Source organism: Convolutriloba macropyga, chromosome 1 (assembly GCF_964194025.1).
Source record: "Convolutriloba macropyga chromosome 1, txConMacr16.3, whole genome shotgun sequence".
In the NCBI taxonomy this organism is placed as follows: domain Eukaryota; kingdom Metazoa; phylum Xenacoelomorpha; order Acoela; family Convolutidae; genus Convolutriloba; species Convolutriloba macropyga.
This window is the reverse complement of record NC_134468.1, coordinates 46,838,289-46,866,071: the sequence shown is the minus strand read 5'-3', so window position 1 is coordinate 46,866,071 and position 27,783 is coordinate 46,838,289. Positions and strand designations below refer to the sequence as shown.

At 37.6% G+C, this 27,783-nt stretch overlaps 1 protein-coding gene across 2 annotated transcripts in view; it reads left to right on the top strand.

Moving 5' to 3' along the window:
- LOC142349574 (uncharacterized) overlaps positions 1 to 25,029 on the top strand; it is a 63,653-nt gene extending 38,624 nt beyond the window's left edge. For both annotated transcript variants that reach the window (XM_075401238.1, XM_075401231.1), the window contains 2 exons: positions 371 to 571; positions 24,723 to 25,029. In XM_075401238.1, the coding sequence (XP_075257353.1) occupies positions 371 to 571; positions 24,723 to 24,937 (416 nt within the window). In that variant the 3' untranslated portion in view covers positions 24,938 to 25,029. The remainder of the gene's footprint in view (positions 1 to 370; positions 572 to 24,722) is intronic.
- Positions 25,030 to 27,783: the final 2,754 nt, after the last annotated feature.

Here is a 27,783-nt window from a genome sequence, read left to right as displayed (position 1 = left end):
TGCTGACGAAGTTCTTATGTTAATCTCAGGTTCTTCAGAGAATGATTGTGCTTGAAATCAGATAAAACTACGATTTCTTATTTCAATCCACTTGACAATTTTTTGTTGCATTTGTTGAACAAGTTATCTGAAACTGCTCCTGATAATTGAATTATTGAACGTGGAATGGTTGTTTATCGCGACTCTGGTTTGATCATTTTTTCGGTAGTCTAAGACTTGTGCAAAATGCTCTTTTTTTAAGGTTTTAACATCGGTGTTTTTAAGTGTCTGAAATTACATATTTTTGAGCTTTAGATGGAATTGACGCACAGCAAAGGGGACAGAAACAAATGAAATTGATGGAATAATTCTTTAAATTGTCCTTCTTCAGGGCCCAACAAAGTTGGCAAAGCACAAGTAGCCGTCTCCCCGGTGCCTGGCGAGAGTGTTAGTACGAGTGGCCAATCGACAGACACCGCGTGGGAACACCTCTTTTCATTTGCAGATGGAGTCACCAACTCTGCCACTTCTCACAACTACCCCCACCATCCTAATTCAGGAGCTAACAACACTAGAACTAACATTGCAACAAGTGAGCAGGCTATATTTAGTGTTTTCAGCCTTCTGAACCCTCGATGTTTGAACGGTACTATCTTCAGATTATATCTTTCTTCAACTTTCAGTGCATTGGTTATTTCAGATAGTTCCGCTTTAAGTTAATTTTGTCGTGATAGTGAGTCTGGCGTGTGTTAGAGAACAATATTAAATAACTCCCGTCGTTGATATCACTGTTCGTGATGTGGGGGGATCATTTTTGGCCCACTATGTTTTCTTGGTAAAATTAGTTCAGCAATTTTCTTAGACCTGTTTCGCCAATCTTCTTTTACTTCAAGTATCACCAAGAAACCTTATAGCATCTAATCATTAACTGCAAGTGAGGGAACTGCATCTCGCATCCCCTGTAGAATCTGACCATCTATAGTTGATATATCTCAATCTTTGTTGGTATATAAATTGTAATGACTAGCCCATCTCTTAATAGGCTATGCAACCTGTTATGCACTGATTTTTAAGGTTGTTCCTCGGGGTGTTTCTGAGGTTAATATTGAGAGTAATTAGCTTGAATAATTGCTATTGTACAGGGACTTATTTAGTTGTTTTAGCGATTTTTAGCGGATATAATTTGATTAAAGTTAGATAGTAATAGCCTTTTAATGAGCGGTTCAGATACGTGATATATCCACTAGTTGCCTTGTATTTTAGTAGCTTTTCGTCAGCCTAATTAACATTATTGAAGCCTGTTATAACTTAGCGTTTTATAAAGATTTTCCAGTTCAATCTTTAATTAATCAACAGAAATTATAACACCGTTTTCAGAGATAGAAGTAAGAAGTTTCAAGATTATTGTCAAGTTTTATTATCGACTGGTTGTCAGGCTGGTTCTCCGGTGTTCTCGTTATCGTGGGTTCCTCAGGGTTGTGCCTTGAGTTGTATCGTTCCTTCGCAAATATTTACTCATCTACAAGTTGGGCAATTTCCGGCTTTTGTACGTCTGTTGATGTTTGTTAAGTACATATACAATTTCCGTATTAGCACCTACTTTATCACAATAATTACTTCCCCAACTACATATTTTCTCATGAAGTTACCAAATATGCGAATTCATTGTCAGGTAACTCAAAAAGGGTAAATATTGAGGCTTTTAGGTACCTCATATGTTTATCAGTAAACTGTCAAACTGCGGTTGTTTTTAGTGAACAGAAACAAATAAGTTGTTACAGGCCTAGATGGAAATACTGGCGATGTAAATGGTCTTGAGATCTATCTGAATATGAACTAAATAATAGCACTACTTTTGGATAATTAAAGGAAAATCATCACGTAACTATGAGGCACGATATAGGGGCGTGACACTACAGGACTTTATGAAAATTTTCCAGGAAAATTTTGAGAAGGAACTGGGTTGTACAATTTTTCTTTAAAACCTATAATCTGCACTGATATAAGGATATACACATGTTTTTGTTGGGGCCACCCAATTTATGTGTTCTTAGAAAAGTGGTTTGAACGAAAGCATTAAAGTTAACGACAATGAGAACAGTTAACAAAATAAATGTTTAGTTAAGACCAATTAAAATAAAGGTTAAAATCAACAAAGTTAAGACAAAGTTTTAAGGCTGTTAAGGAATGTTAAAAAGGTTCAGGTGCGCTAATTCTGGAGAAGAAGGATAAAAGATAAGGAAAGATTAACATTGAGAGAAGAGGTTGGAATTAGCAATTATATAACAAGATTTGATTCACTGAATAAAGTCTCTAAACTTGAATGAGGGAACATAAGTGTACAGGTTGAATGAATGGTTTAAAGCACTGGTTAATTTCTGGAATTGAAGCACTGGTTTGAATATTTAAAGCACTGATTAATAGAACTTAATGGGCGAAACGATACTTAATCGGTTATAAGATTAATACTTGTCGAACTGTTTCAGACTTTCCAGTACTTAAAGTATACTTTCCTCTCGGGATGAAGCTGTGTTATCCAGTTCGTCTTCTGTATCGATGCGTTCAATTGTACTGAGTGACATGGTGGAGGTCGCTGGCATTGAGCTTCGTCTGTCTTTTCGTTTGAGAGTTCCCATATCCTTTGGTGGTAGAACTGTTGGAGGCTTCTTGAGTTGTTTTGTAATTGGCTGTGCTATTTCATCTAGTGATTCGATTTGATTAAATGAATTGTTTTTAAATTTCTTCAATAAATCAAGATTTGCTTCACTGCTGGTTTCATATTTCGGTGATTCGTTAATGTTGGGCACTGAATCAACTAAATTTGCAAGTGGGTGTGGCAATTTTACATTTACTAGCTTTGCTGGAAGGTACTGACAGCTTTTTAAAGCAACTCTAATTTTAATGTGGTCACTGAACATGGTATGTCCACATTTTAATGTGATTAACAGATGTTACAACCTTTGAGGAATGTTGGTTTGTCGGCCGTTCTCGTCCATACTAATCTCACTAATGGTAAAATCACTTAAAGCTGGTGTAAGTAGCCAAATTCCGTATCCGAGGTTCTGTGCTCGTTCTGTGTGTCACATACTTTCAATGCTGTAATTGCATGATGAAACTTGAGGGTTGCTAAGCACGAGGAGAATCCAAGGCGGGTTTCCATTGTCTCTTGACAGATTCGGTATCGTAGCTATCCAAGACAGTTGTCATACTGAGACTTTGTCAGTACCGTTGTTTCCATTCGTCCTTCTGAGATTGCTATGTATTCTCCCTCAATTACCCTTTGTAAGGCGTCAACATAGTCCTTCTGGGGCATAGGGGTTACATTTGCACGATAAACTTCAAAAACTGTCTGGCTAGAGGCTAGGGGAATGGCTAGTGTCAGTAAAAGTCTGTCTTCTACTGTCGAAATCTCTTGTACAAGCTTTGCATCGTAATTTGAAAGTATATCAGTCATGGGTAAAAGTTAGACGATCTGGGGCGTTCTTTTGGCTATCATGGACTGAGTCGAGGATCTTTATCAAAGATTTACGTGGTACTAAAGAGATCGGAAGGCTTTTATCAAGCAAAGATGGAATAGCATGTATAACGGTAATTCTGAATGAGTATAAGGCGGCTCGATAACTTTTAATGTCTGCATAAAGTTTAAGAAGTAATGATGCTGCTGTGTCAAAGTTGAAGTGAAGTTGTTGTTCCGTTGCTTGCATTTCCATACCGGTTGCTATTCCGTTCAATTTATGATCTAGAATTGCAAGTTGTTCCTCAACTAGTTTCCAGTTTCTGTTCTTGTTTTCTTGCATTTCGTTTTGAACTTTGTAAACTTTTGCAAGTTCGTCAGCAACTAGAAAGAATTTTTCATCTGATTGGGCGCTGATTTCTATGACATAGTCGTTAAGGCTAATAAAACTGTTAGCTAATCGATCGATCTTTCAGAATTTTGAGACGTTCGTTGGTAAGCGCCATAAACTCCTGTAATTCCACCGCATTCGTTATCACCATGTAGTGTACATTCGTTTATAGGCAAGTTTTTGCTTGATATCTTTTGATTGGTTGAGACTATTACCTGTGACGCATGTGAGCATTTAGTAGTGTTTTCATGAAGGTGCAGAGCTGTTTAATAACATATTTGTGAGAGAACAAGAAAAGTGATATAGTGACTTTTTTCAATTTTGAGTATTAACTTTACTTGTGAAATACTGGTTATAAACTGGTTCTAAGGGTTCTAGACGTTTGCCCTGGTTGCCTGTAACAATTGTGTGTGATATGAACTGGTTTGGAAGAGTATTTGCTACCAATTTTCACATGTAGTTTTATCCAAATTTTGGTCATTTTTCCACATCAGGACAGTTGGTACGTATGTGAATTTTTCCATTTTTGTTCCTTTTTAGGCGATTTTTTTTGGCTTTGCCCACTTGGTAGACATCAGTGGGGAACGACTATGCTATAATTTCAGGTTTGGCAACGTTTTTTGACAAACTTTTTTTTTCTGAGAAATTAAAAAGTGCGAAATTTCTTGATCCTGGCCGTCATTCAATTTTTAAATTGCTCCAATTGGACTTAAAATTGACAGATCGCTTCAGCGACTCAAAAAAACCCTGCAGCGCAAAAATTTGGCTTGAAATGAGTATTTTTCGCAAAGTTATGGCTATTTTCGTGATCTGAACGTGGCTATTTTCGAATCATCAAATTTGAAGTCTAATAAGTCGTCACTGTTCATACAATATCGGCACTGGGTAGTTAAAATTGTACTTCTGTGCCTGGTATTAATGTATATTGCTGAATTATGGGGTTTGGAACGATTTATCGGGTCAGAACATCGAATTTTGGCTCCAAAATGTTAATTTTTGGGCATGATGTTTCCACTAATCGAGATTTTTCAAGACATGTTTCAAGAGAAGTAGTGATATCTGTAAGTAGTATAAAAAGCTGACTAGAACCTCAACGGGGGGACACTATGTATTAAGATAGGGAATGCAGAAATTGTACCCCTAGGAGGGACACTTAGGGGGTATTATTGCAATCCTTATATACCATGCAATAATATCTGATTCCTAACTGTATACATTGCTAAAATAATTCAAGGGCGACCGAAGCGAGCCACAACCGCTCTAACCAATCTTAATACATGTGGGTCGCCACCCTCCCGGGCACCTCGGTCCAGCTATATACTACTTCTGTAGCTATCAGAAGTAGCATTTTGGTAACTTTGAAGATGATTAACATATGATTTGTTCCACTTTTTCTGGGAAATTTGTGGATTTTTGCTTGTGGCTCCTCATGTTTGATGCATAAGTTGACATAGGATGGAGATGATTGTTTTTTTAATATAATTGTGGCTCATACTAGTGATTACTATGTCGGTAGCAGCTATTGGTGCAGTTTGATACATGATTTAAGGTCATTATCTTGAATTTTTTTACTTAAGAATTTTGGGCAGAATTTGATATAATATATGCAGATTTGGATGTTTTCATGTTTTTCAACATTTTTGCATTTCTTTTCGATGGTTTGGATTTATTAGGCTGGGACAACTACTAGAGAGACTCTTTATCTGGTATGGGATCATAAATCGGCTATTTGATACTGATTTTCTGGTCTAAATTTGGCACTATTGTTGGAATGAGAAGTTTGCTAGGCTTCAGTTTTTTGCTATTGTTTCAACATTTTACCTAACAATATTCAATAGTTTGTTTTGACATGAGCGTGTAGAACTTGAGCATGCAGATGTTTTAAGCTAATATTGGGTTTTGGACCATTCTTGTATATTTTGTGGACATGTTCGTGAAATTTCAAAAAGTCTTCAAATTCAGGGTCCTCGCCGTCACCCGATTTTTAAAATGCTTTAATCGCGCTCAAAATTTGTCAGTCGCTTTCGTGGCTCAAAAACCGTGCACCACAAAAATTTGTGTGGTTTCAACTATTTTCACGAGTTATGATGTTTCTGCTGCAGTGAACCTGGGTTTTTTTGAAAAGGCTCAAGTAGAGGATAGGTTATTGGATAGGCTATGGGCTTATGTTAAACTTGGTCAAAATGGTTCAAATGGCTATGGTTGGACTCTTCATGAGTAGGGCTAACTGAATCAACAATAATTTTGTGAATATTCGGGTATTAAGATGCCTTTTTGATAACTTTTTTCAAGAATTAACAAAAAATTCTTGTGATTTTTGTTAATTTGCCTGTGTTTTCTCGGCTTGTATTGGTACTAGGGGGCTGGGGATGCATATTCTGAGAAAACATACTTGTAGGAGGACTGAGGGTATGGTTAATTTCTGTCAGAATTTAATATTTTTTGATTCTCTTGGGAAATTATTAATATTTTGGTGGAAGAATTGGCACAATTTTAGAGCTTATTTGAGCTTAAGTCTTGATGGCTGGTACTAGGGTGAGCTGGGACTGGTTTTTATGGCTCTACTAGGCTAGTGAGGAGTTTTACTAGGTTAGTAGAGGGTATAAATAGCATCCATCGGGTCAGGTGGGGCATAAATTATTAAAGTTTTTGAAGCAGTGAATTGAAGCAGAAGCGCGATTTTTGGTTTTTCGCCATTTTTCAACATTTACTTGGACTTAACGGGTTCTAATGGGTGTTTGAGTTTGTACCATGTGGGTGGCAGCGTGGAGTACCTGTAGGATTTTTTGCATATTTTTTGAGATATAATTTACACTACATTTTGATCAATTTTGACGCACTTTGAAAGGGCTGGTATTTTTAGCATAACTCAACGACGGGATTTTTGGGTACTGGGGTGTCCAGCGTGAGAAGTAGAATGGTCTAGGGCTGCAAAATGGGTGAATTGGGGGAATTTTTGGATTTATCAGTGAATTGGAGCGGATGCGAAGTGTTAAATTTCAGGTTCCTGGCCGTTAGTCATTTTTAATAGCCGCACAGCGATAGCTGAGGCTATTATTGGCCTTCTCTTGGTTTTTTTTTATTTCGTCGTCATGATTTTTGTTACGACCATATGACGTCACAGCCACTTTTTGTTCATTCGTTCATGCAATTTCAACTGAATTGCATGCGTGACGTCATTTTTCGCTCTTAGTGGAGCGAGTTTTTTGTTCATTCGCGTGATTAAATTTTTGGTCACATTTGACTTACCTCACTCTCAAAAATGACTTCCTCACTTTGAAATTGACTTTTATTTACTTTAATTCAAAGAGATAAGGTCAAATGGGTGTGTGTCACTCTAAATGAAGGTTATTTGAGATCAGCTAATAGAGGCAGCAATAACTTATACAATTTTTAATCAAAATATAACAGATAAGCTTTCAATCAAAAGACATTTTTTTTATCTGTCTTTTTTACTGTTTTTTTTTAGACTGCCGATCTACGAATCTATTGCGGCTATTTTCTGGCAATCTGCCAGCTATGTTTTAAATTGCTCCAAATTGCTTCAAATTTTGCAGGTCGATTCCTCTGCTTAAGAAACCTTGCAGCGCAAAAATTTGGGTTGATGGGCACTTTTGACAATTTTATGACTGTTTTTCTGAGTTGATCCTGGGATTTTTGGAAAGGTCAACTTTGAGCTAAGTTTTTAGTACTTAAAACGGGTTGGAATGGGTTGGTTATAGCTGGGGTCGCTTTTAATGAACAAGGGCTTTTCAGAACACTAGGAAAACTTATTCCAGAGTCGATGTAATTCTCGAGATATATGAAAATAACTAGATTTTGAGGTCGAATTTTTCGGAATTTTGGGCGATTTTTGGACTTGAGGGCCATATTGCTCGGGCATGTTGGGCTTTTGGGATGGGTAAGGGTTACTGATAGACTGGGTCTGTACGTGCCTCCGGATTTAGATGGTTATGCTTAGAGGGTCGAATACTTGACATGTAAGCTCAGAAACGATGTTAAAATTATCATAATCACTGGCGAGTTTTGAAAGTGTTGAATTCCAGCATCTATAAATATTTCTCTCAGCTCATAAAGGCGTGCTAACATTGATTAGTGTGTGGGCTTGTGATAGTATCTAATTTTTGTAACTAAACTGAACACATAACGCTCAAAATAGGGGTCAAAGTATATTAAAGCTGAGTCAATATTTGGTGGATATCCAAGTTTGATGGCACTTGGTGCTGCTGGGTATCAACTTTTGACTTGTCTAGCTAGTCGTTTTGCCATTACAAGGTTTGCTGACATACAGTGTGCAAAAGAGTGTGGAGAATGTAAGATATCTGTTGGTGAGCTGAGGTATGTTGCATTTATTTCTTGACTGAAATGATTTAGATTTTATTAGTTGAGCCTGGTGAAGAATTTTTTGTTTGAGATCTAGTAACTGGTCTTTTTATTGGGCTGGATGATTTATATGAACTTTTCTGCGGTTTTCGTTTTGGGTGAAAAGGCCGAGCTCTTATTTTCCTTTCGTGTAATGCAAATTGTTCTTCATGTGTTTCTGTATGTGACTCATTTTCAGATGGTACTATTGTTGGTTGGGGCTGTTGGAGAGGAGTGAACAATTCATCATCTGATGACGAAGATGATACCAGAGGGTCACGAACTTCTGGTTGTTGTTGCCTAATTTCATCTGCAATCAACGGATCAACGGGTATTTTGGCTATTTGTTCGGCAACTAGCTCCAGGTCGGCTATATTCTCATCCGAATTGCTATTTTCTTCGAATAAGTTTGGAATTAATTCGTCTAAACTTGAAGAGTCAAACACCGGGAGATGTACTGGGGCTGTTCGTGGTCTAACTGCTGGTACTGCTACTCTTGGTTGGGTTGGAGGTGATACGGGAGGTGCTGCTGCTACTGGTCCTGCTAATGGTCCACCTAGGGGAACGTTTATGGTCACTCTGACTGGGTCTGGTATCACTGTTTTTGTTTTCCCAGTTTTTTCTTCTTTTATTAATTCAGAAATGTGTTTATCGAAGAGATCTGGTTCTATGTGTTGTCGTCTCCATGGACCGGGTTGACAGTTTGCAGGGTCGATATTCTCAAGGTCTTCATGGGTTTCACTTGGTTTGATTGGCTTCAATTTGATACGATGAACACATTGTGTGTAATTTGTGTTTACGTTTGGAATGATGTAACTGGAATTAGTAACGACTTTTTTTCCATTTTATACAGCATTAGCCATTTCTGAACTTGGGAAGCAAGTACTGCGGGTTATTCTAGCCGCTTAGGGTTCAAAAGTAGACAGAATGATTTTTCTTGAATAGGTTTTGCTGAAGCTTTCTGGCCACATTTCTTTTGTACTTCAAATATGCTGTTGTCAGTTTTTCTTTGTTTCCCAATCTTTTCCATCATGGCGTCTTGCAGTTCTTTACAAGGTCTGAATTTACTGCTACTGCATCCATTACTTTTCTGGAGAACCTGATATCAGGGGGTTTTATTGGTTCTCTGCCTGGGAATAAAGATGAAGGACAACAATTTATCGCTGAATTATGAATTGTTATGATTGAATGTTGCTACAGGAACATATTTGTGCCAGTCTTTCCTTTGTTCCTCAGTATTGAGCTTTAAATTCGTTTAACTGTCCCTGTGATCGTTTTACTGCTCCAATAGTTTGAGGGTGCTTTAGTGAGGCATGTTTCAGCTTTACTTCTACTGAACTTGCTAATTGTGACATTAATTCCGAAGTAAAGTTTGTTCCTAAGTCACTAAGTTTTGTTTGAGAAATGTAGCTGTGTTGGAAGAACACCCTTACTTATTCTTTGGCTACTCTGTCTGCGTATTCGTTTGTCAAGGGGACTGCGAATTGTTAAATTTCAGGTTCCTGGCCGTTAGTCATTTTTTAAAATGCTCCAAATTGCTTCAAATTTTGCAGGTCGATTCCTCTGCTTAAGAAACCTTGCAGCGCAAAAATTTGGGTTGATGGGCACTTTTGACAATTTTATGACTGTTTTTCTGAGTTGATCCTGGGATTTTTGGAAAGGTCAACTTTGGGCTAAGTTTTTAGTACTTAGAACGGGTAGGAAGGGGTTGGTTATAGCTGGGATGGCTTTTTATGAACAAGGGTTTTTCAGAACACTAGGAAAACTTTTTCCAGAATCGGACAAGTAATTCTCGAGATATATGAAAATAACTAGATTTTGAGGTCGAATTTTTCGGAATTTTGATTTTTGGACTTTAGGGCCATATTGCTCGGGCATGTTGGGCTCTTGAGATGGGTAAGGGTTACTGCTAGACTGGGTCTGTGCGTGCTTCTGGATTTAGATGGTTATGCGTAGAGGGTCGAATACTTGGCATGTAAGCTCAAAAACGATGTTAAAATTATAACCACTGGCGAGTTTTGGAAGACTTAAGTGTTGAATTCCAGCATCTATAAATATTTCTCTCAGCTCATAAAGGCTTGCTAACATTGATTCGTGTGTGGGCTTGTGATACTATCTAATTTTTGTAACTAAACTGAACACATAACGCTCAAAATAGGGGTCAAAGTATATTAAAGCTGAGTCAATATTTGGTGGATATCCAGATATCCAAGTTTGATGGCACTTGGTGCTGCTGGGTATCAACTTTTGACTTGTCTAGCTAGTGGTTTTGCCATTACAAGGTTTGCTGACATACAGTGTGCAAAAGAGTGTGGAGAATGTAAGATATCTGTTGGTGAGCTGAGGTATGTTGCATTTATTTCTTGACTGAAATGATTTAGATTTTATTAGTTGAGCCTGGCGAAGAATTTTTTTGTTTGAGATCTAGTAACTGGTCTTTTTATTGGGCTGGTGGGCTTTTTCTCTGAATACTTTGCTATACTTCCTCTCCCTTGGTCTTATTTTGTCTCTCTACTTGGTGTGTTCGATTGTTTTGCTGCTTGTGCTGATGCTTTTATTGCGTTATCGTTTTTCTTCTCGTTACGTTGATCAAGACGGTGAGGGTTTCTCCGTTCTACTTGATGCAATGAGATTTCTGTATCCAATTTGAAGCCATGTACATTTTTTAGTTGATTACTCTCTGGTGATTTAAATGAAATTTTCTGTGGTTGTCGTTTTGGGTGAAAAGGCCGAGCTCTTATTTTCCTTTCGTGTAATGCAATTTGTTCTTCATGTGTTTCTGTAGGTGACTCATTTTCCGATGGTACTATTGTTGGTTGGGGCTGTTGGAGAGGAGTGAACAATTCATCATCTGATGAAATAGATGATACCAGAGGGACACGATTTCTGGTTGTTGCCTAATTTCATCTGCAATCAACGGATCAACGGGTACTCTGGCTATTTGTTCGGCATCTTGCTCCAGGTCGGCTAGATTCTCATCCGAACTGACTGCTTTTTTCTTCGAATAAGTTTGGAATTAATGTACTGGGGCTGTTCGTGGTCTAAATGCTGGTACTGCTATTCTTGGTGGGGTTGAAGGTGATGCGGGAGGTGCTGCTGCTACTGGTCCGGCTAATGGTTCACCTAGGGGAACGTTTATGGTCACTCTGACTGGGTCTGGTATCACTGTTTTTGTTTTCTCAGTTTCTTTTTCTTCATTTATTAATTCAGGAATGTGTTTATCAAAGAGATCTGGTTCTATGTGTTGTCATCTCCATGGATCGGGTTGACAGTTTGCAGGGTCGATGTTCTCAAGGTCTTCAGGGGTTTCACTTGGTTTGATTGGCTTCAATTTGATACGATGAACACATTGTGTGTAATTTGTGTTTACTTTTCGAATGATGTAATTTGAATCAGTAACGACAATTTTCCATTTCTGAACTTGGGAAGCAAGTACTGTGGATTGTTCTAGCCGCTTAGGGTTCAAAAGTAGACCGAATGATTTTTCTTGAATAGGTTATGCTGAAGCTTTCTGGTCACAATAATTTGTGTACTTCAAATATGCTGTTGTCAGTTTTTCTTTGTTTCCCAATCTTTTCCATCATGGCGTCTTGCAGTTCTTTACAAGGTCTGAATTTACTGCTACTGCATCCATTACTTTTCTGGAGAACCTGATATCAGGGGGTTTTATTGGTTCTCTGCCGGGGAATAAAGATGAAGGACAACAATTTATCGCTGAATTATGAATTGTTATGATTGAATGTTGCTACAGGAACATATTTGTGCCAGTCTTTCCTTTGTTCCTCAGTATTGAGCTTTAAAATGCGTTTTAACTGTCCCTGTGATCGTTTTACTGCTCCAATAGTTTGAGGGTGCTTTAGTGAGGCATGTTTCAGCTTTACTTCTACTGAACTTGCTAATTGTGACATTAATTCCGAAGTAAAGTTTGTTCCTAAGTCACTAAGTATTGTTTGAGAAATGTAGATGTGTTGGAAGAACACCCATACTTATTCTCTCGCTACTGTGTCTGCGTATCCGTTTGTCAAGGGGACTGCGAATAGGTATTTTGTGAAAACATCTATTCCACTCAAAACGTACTTAAACTGTGTAGACTTAAGAGGGCCTACTAAATCAATTTGGAGCATATCACCTGGGTATGATTGTAACGAGCTGACTGGTTGCAACTCTTGTGTGATGTGGTTTTTTGGAACTCTGTCTAATTGGAGGCAAGTGAGACATTTTTTTAATGAAACTAATGAAATGCTCAGTGAAACCTGGTAATAGAATCGCTCTCCAAATTCTTGATTTGTTGCTTTGATGCCTAAGTGTCCTGCTGTTTGTGATTTATGGAGCCTATATATAGTCTCTTTCCACAATTGCTTAGGTACACAGAATTTTTTGTGAAGTACTTTTGCTGTATCATAAAAAAAATTCGGGTATAAGACATTCCCTTGAAGTATTAATCGATTTAAATGCTTGTAATACTTTTTTAAGTTTGTTGAAGCGTACTTCATTTCTGGTCTTTGAATGTTTTGCTGAATCCAGCTTGTTACTATTCTAATATCTGCTTCTTTTTGCTGCTCTTCTGCTAAATTAGGGCTGATTAAGTTTTCTGTAAGATCTAGGAACTCATCTAATGGATTTGGGTACTGAATTGAAATTTTTTCTTGCCTTTTTCAAGTTTCAATAGCCCTTGTGTTTCATTTATTTCAGTATTGAGGTGCTTCTTTTTGTATTCTTCATACATCTGTGACTTGATTTCCAAACGCTTGATGTTCATCGAATAGAGCATTCATTTCTGTGTCAGAATTTTGCTTCAGTATCTATTTCAATTTCTCTAACAGGAATTCTATCTGTTAATTTTAAGGACATTGTTGCTGTTTTATCATTCTCCATTCTAGAGAGAAAATCTGCTGCATAGTTTGCGCGTCCTGGAAAGTGTGCCATTACTTTGTTAAATGCGAGTATTCTCTAAGCAATTCCAAAGAGATAGTGGTATTACTTTTGATTGGAAGAATTGTGTAAGGCTTTTGTTGTGGGTATAATTACTTGTTTGCTTGATCCCCAAACTTATTGTGAAAAGTAGTCCAGACAATAATAGAGGCTAGGAACTCTTTGTAGTAGATGGAGAACTTTAATTGCGTTGCGTTAAACAAATGCGATCCAAACGAAACCTTTTCTTTCTTTCCAGTTTCGTTTACATAGTCTTCCACCATTAGTAAAAAAACTTGAACCGTGGTAACTAGCGTCACAAAGAATTACATACTGCAGACCGGGTTTTGGTAGACGCAATGTTAAATTTGTTGCTTCCATTTAATCCTTTTTTACTTCTAATGCTTTCACGTGTTCTTCTGTGGTTTCTATTACTGCATCCTTCTTCAGGAGCTTGTAAAATGACATTATTTTCTCATCTACATTAGGGATGTAATTACGGAAGAAATGCTTGGAGCCTATTAATCTCTTTACTTGCTTTGTTGTTTTCGGCTTTTTGAATTTATCAAGGAATTTAGTGATTTTCGACTTTTCTGGGGAAATTCCTTCTGCACTAATTTTATTTCCAAAAAATTTCATTGTATCAGTTGCTACTTCACAATTTTCGGGTGGCAGTTTCAGTCCCGATTGACGTATACCGATAAATATTTCTCGTAAAGAGGGCACCAATTGTTAAGATTTGTTACAGCGTTTCGAATATCGTCTATAAACTTGGTACAATTTCCTGAGGCTAAGCATGGGCTCAAGTAATGTCTAATGAAGGAACTAAATCCGGTTTTTGACTTATTTAATTCCTGGGCAAGACATTTATTTGCATAAGTTTTCGAAGCAAAGTTAAATGCTAGCAGTTGCACTGTTATATCGTCTGCCATTTGCACACAATGGTATAATTGAGAACAGTCAAGATTCGTAAAGAACTTTTTCATGGCAAAGTAGTTTTTTGCGTCCCTCATGTTTGAAATGGGGATGTTGGTGTTCACATAGTCATTTTGCAGCAAGTGATTTACTTTTCTCAAGTCAATTAACAGTTTAAGTCTTCCTGAGTTTTTTCGTTGTGCAACAAGGGGACTACTATATCGTGAGTGAGACAAAGTCGTTTTTAATCCGTAATAAAGCATTAATGCTAATTCTACTTGCAGTTCATTTCTCAAGTGGATAGGCGTTGGAAGGCTTTGTTCATAAATTGGTATGTTTCTTTCTGGAGTTAACTTTATTTTCTAATCTGTATTGTATCCGATGTCAAATCTGTGTTTTGCAAAGATATCACTAAATTCAACTAATAATTCACCTAATACAACTTTTTGCTTTTCATTGAGGGCCGATTTTTCACACAGAAATTTGCTCAGAAAGGTGATTTCGTCCTGATGATTACCCTTTGGGTCTAGCTTCTGCCTTTCTTGCAGGTTTTGTAATTGCTCAAAAATTTCTTTCTGCAAGTACGACAAAGTTGTCGGGTCAGGGCACGTTTCAGACGTTGGGAACCACAATTTTTCATGTTCTGGGACTGGTTTTGCTGGTTGCACTTTTTTTGGTGTTCTCTGTCACTTGAATTAATTGGTTGAGTTCTGTTAAGTAATTTTCACTCATTTTTGCAACATTTATTAGTTGAGGATCTACTTCTAGTAACTAACAGATTTCATTCGGAGTTATTACTCCACAGAGGTCAGTGAATGATTCTAGCTTGTCCTGAATTTTACGTTTTAGAATTGCTTGTTGATTTGGTTGTAATACTTGCTTTTTCTGGTTATAAACTTCAAATTTTTTTACGCTTTTTACCCTCCTGGGCTGCTTTTCGGGCTTTTTTTAGGAATTAAATGTAGCTTTGTCATGGGCAGATGCTAACTTAATGTTTAACAAAGAATGGTTGCTTGATATTACAGGAGTTATGACAATTAAAACAAGGAAGTCTTCAGTGAATATTTGTGTGCCCAATTTAAATGTAACCTTAATTGCTTTATCAATTTCAACTAATTTTCCGTTTGCCGTTTTAACTTTATCTAGATCTGGTTCTGTAATTGAACTAATGTTGGTGATGATAAGTTCCTTGTAAAACTCACGTCTTATCACATTTGCAAATGCTCCTGTATCAATTAGTGCGCGTCTATCTAATTCTTCAATAAATTTAACTTCAACATAGGATAATGTTCTGCCTAAAAGTGGTACAATACTGAATAAATGCTGAACCTTTGTTATTGGCTTTGGTGCAGCCTGAGGTACTTGTGTTGGGTATTGAACATTTTTATTCACTTTATTTTTGTTACTATTTCTGCGTTTTCTACGCTTTTTTTTGTTTTCGTTACAAACTGGTTCTATTACTTTATCTAAACTAGGACCTAACGTGCTTTCGTTATAATAATTAACTGAGTTTTGTGGCTTTTTATAATTTTATGTTTTGGTTTTTAAGATTGGGTGGCTTTATTAGTTTTTTTGTTGATCAAATGGGTAATTCATACCTTTTGCATTTTTGTGCTTAAGAGCACCAGCGCGACTAAACTGTTTGGCTTTTTGAATACCGTAACAGTTTTGTGCTGGAGTTTGGCTATCATAAACTATTCCCTGTCGAAGGAGATTTACAGGGGTGAGTTTCGTTGGGAACCGATAAATAGGTCTTTTAACGTAAGATGGGTGAACAAATGGGGGGCTATCTGAAGGTTCACTCCAATAATTCCGTGTTTGTGGCTGTTCATTTTAATAAAATGGTCTAGGAGCATTAAATTGTGGTCTAATCTCCCGGTAATTATTAGAACGGGTGGCATACTGTTGCTGAGGCCGATAATTTGGCTGAAATTGACGATAATTAGGCTGATATTGGCGATAATTTGGCTGATTATTTTGATATTGCGGACGATAATTTGGTCTGTAGACTTGTTGAGGGTAATGTGGTGTGAAAATGTTTATCGAGCCTTGTTCTGATGCCTCATTTTTAGGTGCTACTTTCTGCTCAAGTTTCTGCTCAAGTTCTTTTTGATTATTTCAGATAACAGTTTTTGCTTTTAACATTTTATCAGTTTTTGATTCAGTTTTTTTTTTTCGTTAAATCCGTCATCAAAATACTCTTCTCTACTACACATCTCCCTTATTGCAATCTGTTGGCTAGCTATGGTACATAATTGATCTATTGTGTCCGTATCTGGTCTTTCTAACAGCTTAGGCTTAAGCCAATTTGGCATAGACTTAATGAAGAAGCGCTTTAGTTGTTTGTTTTTTCGATTTTCTGACATTTCAAGGGCAGAATCGCTTGCTGCTGTCTCTGTCAGATCTACGGTTTTCAGGATCACCTGCTCCTGCTGGAGCTACCGTTGTTTCAGGTGGTTGATATGCTTTATTTGTCTCAGTTCTTAACGTTACTAAGAAATTTTCCACTGTATCCGTCTTTGGATTGAACTTTTGGTTCTCTAACTTTATTATTCTGATCTCTCAAGTCATCTTGCGTGAATCTATTTCTTAGAGCAGTTATACTATCTGCAAAAACTAGGCTGGTAACCTCTGGTGGGGTTAAGAAGTATCTTAGAGCTTCTCCTTTTAAATGTAACTACAGAAATTTCGATTATTGCGCCGCTGCAATTCCTGTAACTCCGATTGCTCCCGTATTTAACTGTTCAAATTCTTTAAAATTGTCTGTTTCTGATCCAGAGAAGGGTGTGATGTTGATTTGCGCGTGTGCCATTTTGCTTTTCATCCATTTAGATTATATACTTATCATTCAATCAGTCTTATTTCGTTCAAAAGTTTTAAATAGCACACTTAACTTAATAAGGTGATTAATTGTTTAACAGAGATAAATGAAGTGAAGAAAAACTGTCTTAATTGAATAATGAGTAGCACAGGAAATCAGAAAAAGAATAAAGATGGGCTGCTTAAGAAACTAGTGCCTAAAGCTCTGGTCGAATCGTTCGATTGTTAACGTTGAAGCCGTAAGGGCGCCGATGTCTCATTATTAAAGAGTGCCCCTTAGTCTAGCAAAATTTGTGGGAACCACGACCGCACAGGCCTAGTGGAAGCTGCACTCAGATAGGCAACAGCATAACGACCGAAGTCACTGTTTGATTCGTTAACCTCCGGAGCTGATTAAATATCAAGGTTCTTTTTTCTGAATAATTGTGGTTTGCCCTCTTTTAATTAGTGTTTGGCCTCTTGTTTCAGTAATTTAGCTTATGCTGAGATTATCTGGTAATCAGTGATGATGTTATCAAGGTTAATTTCAGTATCTGATTGAAGTTTGTTACGAATAAAGTTTGTTGCTATCCAATAAATTACAACACGTTTATCGTCGTTATCTGGCATATAAATTAAAATAGACTTCTGAATTGAAGAGGGGAAAGCGGTTACTAGCACAGCTTGCGTTTTATTGCTGTTTTGCGTGTAATTAATGTTATGTCCTTCGATATGTTCAACGAAATTGCATGAAGCGCGACGATTATTAATAGGGGAGAGAATGTGTTCTTTATAAATTGACATAAATAAAGCACAGGAAAGTATTTTTAGAAATTCATTTACTCACATTATCTTCGTTTTTAAGTACCCTGTGTTGTTTTTGTCCGTTGTGGCGGCTGTGGTTGAGTTTGTTCCAGTTGTTGTCCACTCAAGCACTTTCGAATTGTTGTAGCATTTAGTTACCAGACACAGTTTCCACCCATTCTTTCCTTTATTACTGCATCCTGCATTATCGTCTTGCTCGAAATGGTGTGCTGGATGCTAGCAGAAGATTCCTGAGGTAATGAAGTGAAGGAAGTAAAGAAAAGAATCAAAAGAAGTAACAAAATGTCAAATTTGTCAAAGAATGAATCGGAATTTCGGTCCGTTAAACTGGAAAACAGTTAATAACTCCTGTCACCATGTTACGCACTTTTTTTAAGGTTGTTCCTCGCGGTGTTTCTGAGGTTAATATTGGGAGTAATTAGCTTGAATAATTGCCATTGTACAGGGACTTATTTAGTTGTTTCATAGTCCACTAGTTGCCTTTTCGTGATATATCCACTAGTTGCCTTTTCGTCAGCCTAATTAACATTATTGAAGCTTGTTATAACTTAGCGTTTTAAAAAGATTTTCTTGTTCAATCTTTAATTATTCAACAGAAATTTTAACCCAGTTTTCAGAGATAGTAGTAAGAAGTTTCAAGATTATTGTCAAGTTTTATTATCGACTGGTTGTCAGGCTGGTTCTCCGGTGTTCTCGTTATCGTGGGTTCCTCAGGGCTGTGCCTTGAGTTGTATCGGTCCTTCGCAAATATTTACTCATCTACAAGTTGAGCAATTTCCGGCTTTTGTACGTCTGTTGATGTTTGTTAAGTACATATACAATTTCCGCATTAGCACCTAATTTGTCACAATAATTACTTCCCCAACTACATTTTCTCATGAAGTTACCAAATATGCGAATTCATTGCCAGGGAAATCAAAAAGGTAAATATTGAGGCTTTTAGGTACCTCATATGTTTATCTGTAAACTGTCAAACTGCGGTTGTTTTTAGTGAACAGAAACAAATAAGTTGTTACAGGCCTAGATGGAAATACTGGCGATATAAATGGTCTTGAGATCTATCTGAATATGAACTAAATAATAGCACTACTTTTGGATATTTAAAGGAAAATCATCACGTAACTATGAGGCACGATATAGGGGCGTGACACTACAGGACTTTATGAAAATTTTCCAGGAAAATTTTGAGAAGGAACTGGGTTGTACAATTTTTCTTTAAAACCTATAATCTGCACTGATATAAGGATATACACATGTTTTTGTTGGGGCCACCCAATTTATGTGTTCTTAGAAAAGTGGTTTGAACGAAAGCATTAAAGTTAAAGACAATGAGAACAGTTAAAAAAATAAATGTTAAGTTAAGACCAATTAAAGTAAAGGTTAAAATCAACAAAGTTAAGACAAAGTTTTAAGGCTGTTAAGGAATGTTAAAAAGGTTCAGGTGCGCTAATTCTGGAGAAGAAGGATAAAAGATAAGGAAAGATTAACATTGAGAGAAGAGGTTGGAATTAGCACTGTATATAACAAGATTTGATTCACTGAATAAAGTCTCTAAACTTGAATGAGGGAACATAACTGTACAGGTTGAATGAATGGTTTAAAGCACTGGTTAATTTCTGGAATTGAAGCACTCGTTTGAATATTTAAAGCACTGATTAATAGAACTTAATGGTTGAAACGATACTTAATCGGTTATAAGATTAATACTTGTCGAACTGTTTCAGACTTTCCAGTACTTAAAGTATACTTTCCTCTCGGGATGAAGCTGTGTTATCCGGTTCGTCTTCTGTATCGATGCGTTCAATTGTACTGAGTGACATTGTGGAGGTCGCTGACATTTCGTCTGTCTTTTCGTTTGAGCGTTCCCATATCCTTTGGTGGTAGAACTGTTGGAGGCTTCTTGAGTTGTTTTGTAATTAGCTGTGCTATTTCATCTAGTGATTCGATTTGATTAAATGAATTGTTTTTAAATTTCTTCAATAAATCAAGATTTGCTTCAGTGCTGGTTTCATATTTCGGTGATTCGTTAATATTGGGCAATGAATCAACTAAATTTGCAAGTGGGTCTGGCAATTTTACATTTACTCGCTTTGCTGGAAGGTACTGATAGCTTTGTAAATCAGCTCTAATTTTAATGTGGTCGCTGAACATGGTATGTCCACATTTTAGTGTGATTAACAGATGTTACAACCTTTGGGGAATGTTGGTTTTTCGGCCGTTCTCGTCCATACTTATCTCACTAAGGGTAAAATCACTTGTTGCTGGTGTAAGTAGCCAAATTCCCTATCCGAGGTTCTGTGCTCGTTCTGGGTTGGTAACACAAACTTCTGTGTGTCACATACTTTCAATGCTGTAATTGCATGATGAAACTTGAGGGTTTCTAAGCACAAGGAGAATCCAAGGCGGGTTTCCATTGTCTCTTGACAGATTCGGTATCGTAGCGATCCGAGACAGTTGTCATACTGAGACTTTGTCAGTACTGTTGTTTCCATTTCTCCTTCTGAGATTGCTATGTATTCTCCCTCAATTACCCATTGTAAGGCGTCAACTTAGTCCTTCTGGGGCATAGGGGTTACATTTGCACGATAAACTTCAAAAACTGTCTGGCTAGAGGCTAGCGGAATGGCTAGTGTTAGTAAAAGTCTGTCTTCTACTGTCGAAATCTCTTGTACAAGCTTTTCATCGTAATTTGAAAGTATATCAGTCATGGGTAAAAGTCAGATGATCTGGGGCGTTCTTTTGGCTATCATGGACTGAGTCGAGGATCTTTATTACTGCTTCCTGCATTATCGTCTTGCTCGGAATGGTGTGCTGGATGCTAGCTGAAGATTCCTGAGGTAATGAAGTGAAGGAATTAAAAGAATCAAAAGAAGGAACAAAATGTAAAATTTGTCCAAGAATGAATCGGAATTTCGGTCTGTTAAACTGGAAAACAGTTAATAGCTCCTGTCACCATGTTACGCACTGTTTTTTAAGGTTGTTCCTTGCGGTTTTTCTGAGGTTAATATTGGGAGTAATTAGCTTGAATAATTACCATTGTACAGGGACTTATTTAGTTGTTTCATAGTCCACTAGTTGCTTTTTCGTGATATATCCACTAGTTGCCTTTTCGTCAGCCTAATTAACATTATTGAAGCCTGTTATAACTTTTAAAAAGATTTTCTTGTTCAATCCTGTTTTAAAAAGATTTTCTTGTTCAATATTGAATTATTCAACAGAATTTTTAACCCAGTTTTCAGAGATATTAGTAAGAAGTTTCAAGTTTATTGTCAAGTTTTATTATCGACCTGGTTGTCAGGCTGGTTCTCCGGTATTCCCGTTATCGTGGGTTCCGCAGGGCTGTACCTTGAGTTGTATTGTCACATACTTTCAATGCTGTAATTGCATGATGAAACTTGAGGGTTGCTAAGCACAAGGAGAATCCAAGGCGGGTTTCCATTGTCTCTTGACAGATTCGGTATCGTAGCGGTCCAAGACAGTTGTCATACTGAGACTTTGTCAGTACTGTTGTTTCCATTTGTCCTTCTGAGATTGCTATGTATTCTCCCTCAATTACCCATTGTAAGGCGTCAACATAGTCCTTCTGGGGCATAGGGGTTACATTTGCACGATAAACTTCAAAAACTGTCTGGCTAGAGGCTAGGGGAATGGCTAGTGTTAGTAAAAGTCTGTCTTCTACTGTCGAAATCTCTTGTACAAGCTTTGCATCGTAATTTGAAAGTATATCAGTCGTGGGTAAAAGTTAGACGATCTGGGGCGCTCTTTTGGCTATCATGGACTGAGTCGAGGATCTTTATTACTGCTTCCTGCATTATCGTCTTGCTCGGAATGGTGTGCTGGATGCTAGCTGAAGATTCCTGAGGTAATGAAGTGAAGGGATTAAAAGAATCAAAAGAAGGAACAAAATGTAAAATTTGTCCAAGAATGAATCGGAATTTCGGTCTGTTAAACTGGAAAACAGTTAATAACTCCTGTCACCATGTTACGCACTGCTTTTTAAGGTTGTTCCTTGCGGTTTTTCTGAGGTTAATATTGGGAGTAATCAGCTTGAATAATTACCATTGTACAGGGACTTATTTAGTTGTTTCATAGTCCACTAGTTGCCTTTTCGTGATATATCCACTAGTTGCCTTTTCGTCAGCCTAATTAACATTATTGAAGCCTGTTAGAACTTTTAAAAAGATTATCTTATTCAATCCTGTTTTAAAAAGATTTTCTTGTTCAATATTTAATTATTCAACAGAATTTTTAACCCAGTTTTCAGAGATAGTAGTAAGAAGTTTCAAGTTTATTGTCAAGTTTTATTATCGACCTGGTTGTCAGGCTGGCTCTCGGGTATTCCCGTTATCGTGGGTTCCGCAGGGCTGTACCTTGAGTTGTATTGTCACATACTTTCAATGCTTTAATTGCATGATGAAACTTGAGGGTTGCTAAGCACAAGGAGAATCCAAGGCGGGTTTCCATTGTCTCTTGACAGATTCGGTATCGTAGCGATCCAAGACAGTTGTCATACTGAGACTTTGTCAGTACTGTTGTTTCCATTTGTCCTTCTGAGATTGCTATGTATTCTCCCTCAATTACCCATTGTAAGGCGTCAACATAGTCCTTCTGGGGCATAGGGGTTACATTTGCACGATAAACTTCAAAAACTGTCTGGCTAGAGGCTAGGGGAATGGCTAGTGTTAGTAAAAGTCTGTCTTCTACTGTCGAAATCTCTTGTACAAGCTTTGCATCGTAATTTGAAAGTATATCAGTCATGGGTAAAAGTTAGACGATCTGGGGCGTTCTTTTGGCTATCATGGACTGAGTCGAGGATCTTTATTACTGCTTCCTGCATTATCGTCTTGCTCGGAATGGTGTGCTGGATGCTGGCTGAAGATTCCTGAGGTAATGAAGTGAAGGAATTAAAGAAAAGAATCAAAAGAAGGAACAAAATGTAAAATTTGTCCAAGAATGAATCGGAATTTCGGTCTGTTAAACTGGAAAACAGTTAATAACTCCTGTCACCATGTTACGCACTGTTTTTTAAGGTTGTTCCTTGCGGTTTTTCTGAGGTTAATATTGGGAGTAATTAGCTTGAATAATTACCATTGTACAGGGACTTATTTAGTTGTTTCATAGTCCACTAGTTGCCTTTTCGTGATATATCCACTAGTTGCCTTTTCGTCAGCCTAATTAACATTATTGAAGCCTGTTATAACTTTTAAAAAGATTTTCTTGTTCAATCCTGTTTTAAAAAGATTTTCTTGTTCAATATTTAATTACTCAACAGAATTTTTAACCCAGTTTTCAGAGATAGTAGTAAGAAGTTTCAAGTTTATTGTCAAGTTTTATTATCGACCTGGTTGTCAGGCTGGTTCTCCGGTATTCCCGTTATCGTGGGTTCCGCAGGGCTGTACCTTGAGTTGTATTGTCACATACTTTCAATGCTGTAATTGCATGATGAAACTTGAGGGTTGCTAAGCACAAGGAGAATCCAAGGCGGGTTTCCATTGTCTCTTGACAGATTCGGTATCGTAGCGATCCGAGACAGTTGTCATACTGAGACTTTGTCAGTACTGTTGTTTCCATTTCTCCTTCTGAGATTGCTATGTATTCTCCCTCAATTACCCATTGTAAGGCGTCAACTTAGTCCTTCTGGGGCATAGGGGTTACATTTGCACGATAAACTTCAAAAACTGTCTGGCTAGAGGCTAGGGGAATGGCTAGTGTTAGTAAAAGTCTGTCTTCTACTGTCGAAATCTCTTGTACAAGCTTTGCATCGTAATTTGAAAGTATATCAGTCGTGGGTAAAAGTTAGACGATCTGGGGCGTTCTTTTGGCTATCATGGACTGAGTCGAGGATCTTTATTACTGCTTCCTGCATTATCGTCTTGCTCGGAATGGTGTGCTGGATGCTAGCTGAAGATTCCTGAGGTAATGAAGTGAAGGAATTAAAGAAAAGAATCAAAAGAAGGAACAAAATGTCAAATTTGTCAAAGAATGAATCGGAACTTCGGTCCGTTAAACTGGAAAACAGTTAATAACTCCTGTCACCATGTTACGCACTGTTTTTTAAGGTTGTTCCTCGCGGTGTTTCTGAGGTTAATATTGGGAGTAATTAGCTTGAATAATTGCCATTGTACAGGGACTTATTTAGTTGTTTCATAGTCCACTAGTTGCCTTTTCGTGATATATCCACTAGTTGCCTTTTCGTCAGCCTAATTAACATTATTGAAGCTTGTTATAACTTAGCGTTTTAAAAAGATTTTCTTGTTCAATCTTTAATTATTCAACAGAAATTTTAACCCAGTTTTCAGAGATAGTAGTAAGAAGTTTCAAGTTTATTGTCAAGTTTTATTATCGACCTGGTTGTCAGGCTGGTTCTCCGGTATTCCCGTTATCGTGGGTTCCTCAGGGCTGTACCTTGAGTTGTATTCGTTCTTCGCAAATCTTCACTGATCAACAAGTTGGGCAATTTCCGGCTTTTGTTCGTCTGTTGATGTTTGTTAAGTACATATACAATTTCCGTTTTAGCACCTACTTTATCACAATAATTACTTCCCCAAGTACATATTTTCTCATGAATGTACCAAATATGCGAATTCATTGTCAGGGAACTCAAAAAGGTATATATTGAGGCTTTTAGGTACTTAATATGTTTATCAGTAAACTGTCAAACTGCGGTTGTTTTTAGTGAACAGAAACAAAAAAGGGGTTACAGGCCTAGATGGAAATACTGGCTATATATGGTCTTGAGATCTATCTGAATATGAACTAAATAATAGCACTATTTATGGATATTTAAAGGAAAATCATCGCGTAACTATGAGGCACGAAATAGGGGCGTGACACAAGCCGTTATCAATGCAGAAGTTGCCATTAGTTTTCCCACACGCACAAAAATTTGGTCACAGGGAGGAAGGGAACAATTCCTTGGTAATAATCAAATTAACTGCTTTTAAGTTGTTCCTGTGCCTCTGAAAGCTTTATAAGTAGGTTAATTGCATCTTTGCTATAATAACCAAGTTCCAATTTGGGTGTTCACCGCACCAGTGTGAGAAGTGTTGAGGAAAAACAGTGAACAGCTTTGTTTTTTGTTCACAGGTAGTGGAGAGTTGAGGTTGCAGTGTGGCCTGCACTGTGGCATCACCTATGTGTCAGTGCCATGTGAACACATAATGCGTATGATATTTGACACTCCGAGAGAACCCTCTCTTCTAGCAGCTGCAACACACACAACTCCACCTTCTTCTTCCAACAATCAACTATCAGGAAACAGCTCAGCTGCTCTTAGTGGCCAAATGGAGACTTATCAATAAACAAATTATATTTGATAGACCTATTTCTTGATTGTAGAATGCTAATTTCAATATAAAAATTTTAAATGAATTGTTAAATTAACTCATTGGAATGTTTTCGAAAATACCTGTTCCAGTTGAATTCACTTGGAGCATAGTTATGGTGTGTTTGTGTCTCCAAAATTAGCACGTTTTTTACTGACGATTTTTATTGAAACTAAAGAACATTGTTATAGCAAAATATTGTTTTTGTGCTGTTTCAAGTCCTTGTTTCCAGTTTTATACAAAAGTGAAATGCTTTTGTAGCTGCAAAGCAATATCTGGCAGATAATGTACAAAGACAGTGGCCCTTACTGTTTCTCTTCCTTGCCTCCCTTGCGCGTTTCCGTTTACCTCTCGTTCGCCCTATTTTTGCCATACCATCATTTTCTGGTTGCGTCGCAACACTTATGTTTGTTAATTAGACTTGCTTTAAAAGCTTTAAAGACCTAAATGCTTTATGCTTAAGAAGAACTCAAGCTCAAAAGGAAAAAAGTGTTTGTGATAAAATCAGATGAAATTATGATTTAGTTCAAATCACGTGGTAATTTATTGTTGCATTTGTTGAATAATTCATCTAGAATTGAAGTTTTGAAGCTCTCGAAATATGACGGTCAAAAGGTTGTTTACTACAACATAGCCCAGCCTCCTTGAACGAGTTCAAATGAAAAGTAATATTGAAGTCACTTGAAACCATTTGATACAACACACTTCACAGAATTTTTGTGACGAGGAAATTGTTTTCTGAAAGTTGATTGATGTCTGCCTTATGTCATCTTCGTCGTCGTCTTTGTCGTTGTCGTCATCATCATCCTCATGGTCATTATCATCATCATCATCATTGTGGTCATCATTGTCGTTGCTGTCATGAAGGTGAATGATTAACAATTAGCGTAACAGACTTCAAATTATTGATTGGTGATGTTACTGACTTGAATATTGATAGCTCATTGTCTAGGGATCGCTTATCTTCCGGTCTTATTGTATTGAAATGGTTTGTGCTGCCGACTTGTCAATCCTCATCCATTGAGTCATCCACTGTCGTCCATTTGGGTAACTGAGATTCTGGTTTTTCCTTCTCCAATTGAACAAGTCGGCTTAGTGGTCGTATGTAGAGTCCTGTTTGAGTTCTAACTTGGACTTGTACTATCTTGTCATTTCCGTCGAAATTTTTTGTAATCCTTGCCAGTGGCCATAGCATTGGAGGCGTGTTGTCTTCCTTGATGTCATTGATGGCGTACTATTGCTTGTTGTCGTGCCATTTTGGTCGATGTTGAAGTGTTGTCAAGTAATCCACGGACCAATTTTTCCAAAATCGTCTGACAATGTTGTTGATGCTTTTGAGCCTTCTGTTTAGTGTCGGGGTGTCTTTTTGAGATGGCTCCGGCAAAAGTGTTAGTGGGCATCCAATAAGAAAATGAGCCGGTGTTAGCGCTGAGGGGTCATTGGCATCGCTAGAGGGGGCTGTCAGTGGGCGAGAATTGAGGATGTCCTCATTTTGAGTGATCAAGGTTGTGAAATTCCCAAAAGACATCTTTGTTGTCCCCACAATCCTGTAGAAAGTTCTCTTCATGGATTTTATTGCGGCTTCCCAGAGATCTCCGAAGTGAGGCGTCTGTGGAGGAATTGTCAACCAGTTTATCTGCTGTCCTGTTGTGAATTCCACCAGCTCTTTGAATTCCATTGAAAGTCCTTGAGTTGTCGCTATAAATATTTTCGGGCAGTCCACGTCGTGCTGTAAAACGTTTCATGACGTACAGACAGTCCTCTTTAGTCAACGTTATCACTGTTTCCATGTGAATGGCCTTTGTGCTGAAACATACAAAAAGGGCAACATACGTCCTCTGCAATTTTCCGCTGCTGTCTTTTGTGCTGAATTGTCCAGTAGTCCAAACCAGTGTGAGTGAAAGCAAATGATGAAACAGCACGTTCTGTTGGCAGATGCTAACTGTGGGCCTCCATGTAAGCTCCTTGCAGGAGCTTCCCGGATCAGAAGCACTGTGATTGGAGAATCTATGTGAATCAGGATAGGAAACTTCTTGTCAATGTTGTATGGCGAATTTGCTAGTCGTCCGCCCACGCGAATAACTTCATTGTCTGGGTCGTAGAAGCGTGAAAGTTTGAAAAGTCGTCCTTTTTTTTGGCAAGAGCTTATTCTTGGTTTTGTGGTACTGTTGATCAATTCTTCTTCATTTGTACTTACATGTTGCTCCAAACTCGTTGAAACTTGTTGGTTTAACTAAATTATCTAATTGAACGGTACCAAGCTTATCTACCTGAATCTTACCAGTCTTGCCTACCTCAACCTTACCAGCCTTACCTACCTCAACCTTACCAACCTTACTTACCTCACATTGACCAACCTTACCTACTTTAACCTTCCCAACCTCAACCTTACCTACCTCAACCTCACCAACATTACCTACCTCAATTTTACCAAGGGTTTTATGACAACACGCATTGTCCGAATTGTTGATACCTTTCCCTTCTGTCATTGATGAAGATGATTGACTAACAATGACGCCAAACTCTTGCAAGTAAAGTTTCTGAATCAAACTGTATATGGCAATCCGACCATGATAAAGATCTGAAGAGCTGAGTTGACGAAGTGATTGAAATTCAGATGCTGTTGCAGCTTCCGACATTTTCTGTTGTCATCGTTTTGATGATAGATTCCTCTTCTGTGAGTAGCATTTGGTATCGAATTGTTTTGGATCTGTTCTGCTGGCAAAGGTCTTCTGGCTTTGTTGTTTAGCATTCTGAATGAATTTCTTGACATAAAAAAAAATTCGAACGAGTTTTCCAAACGAGGATATTCGATGAATTAG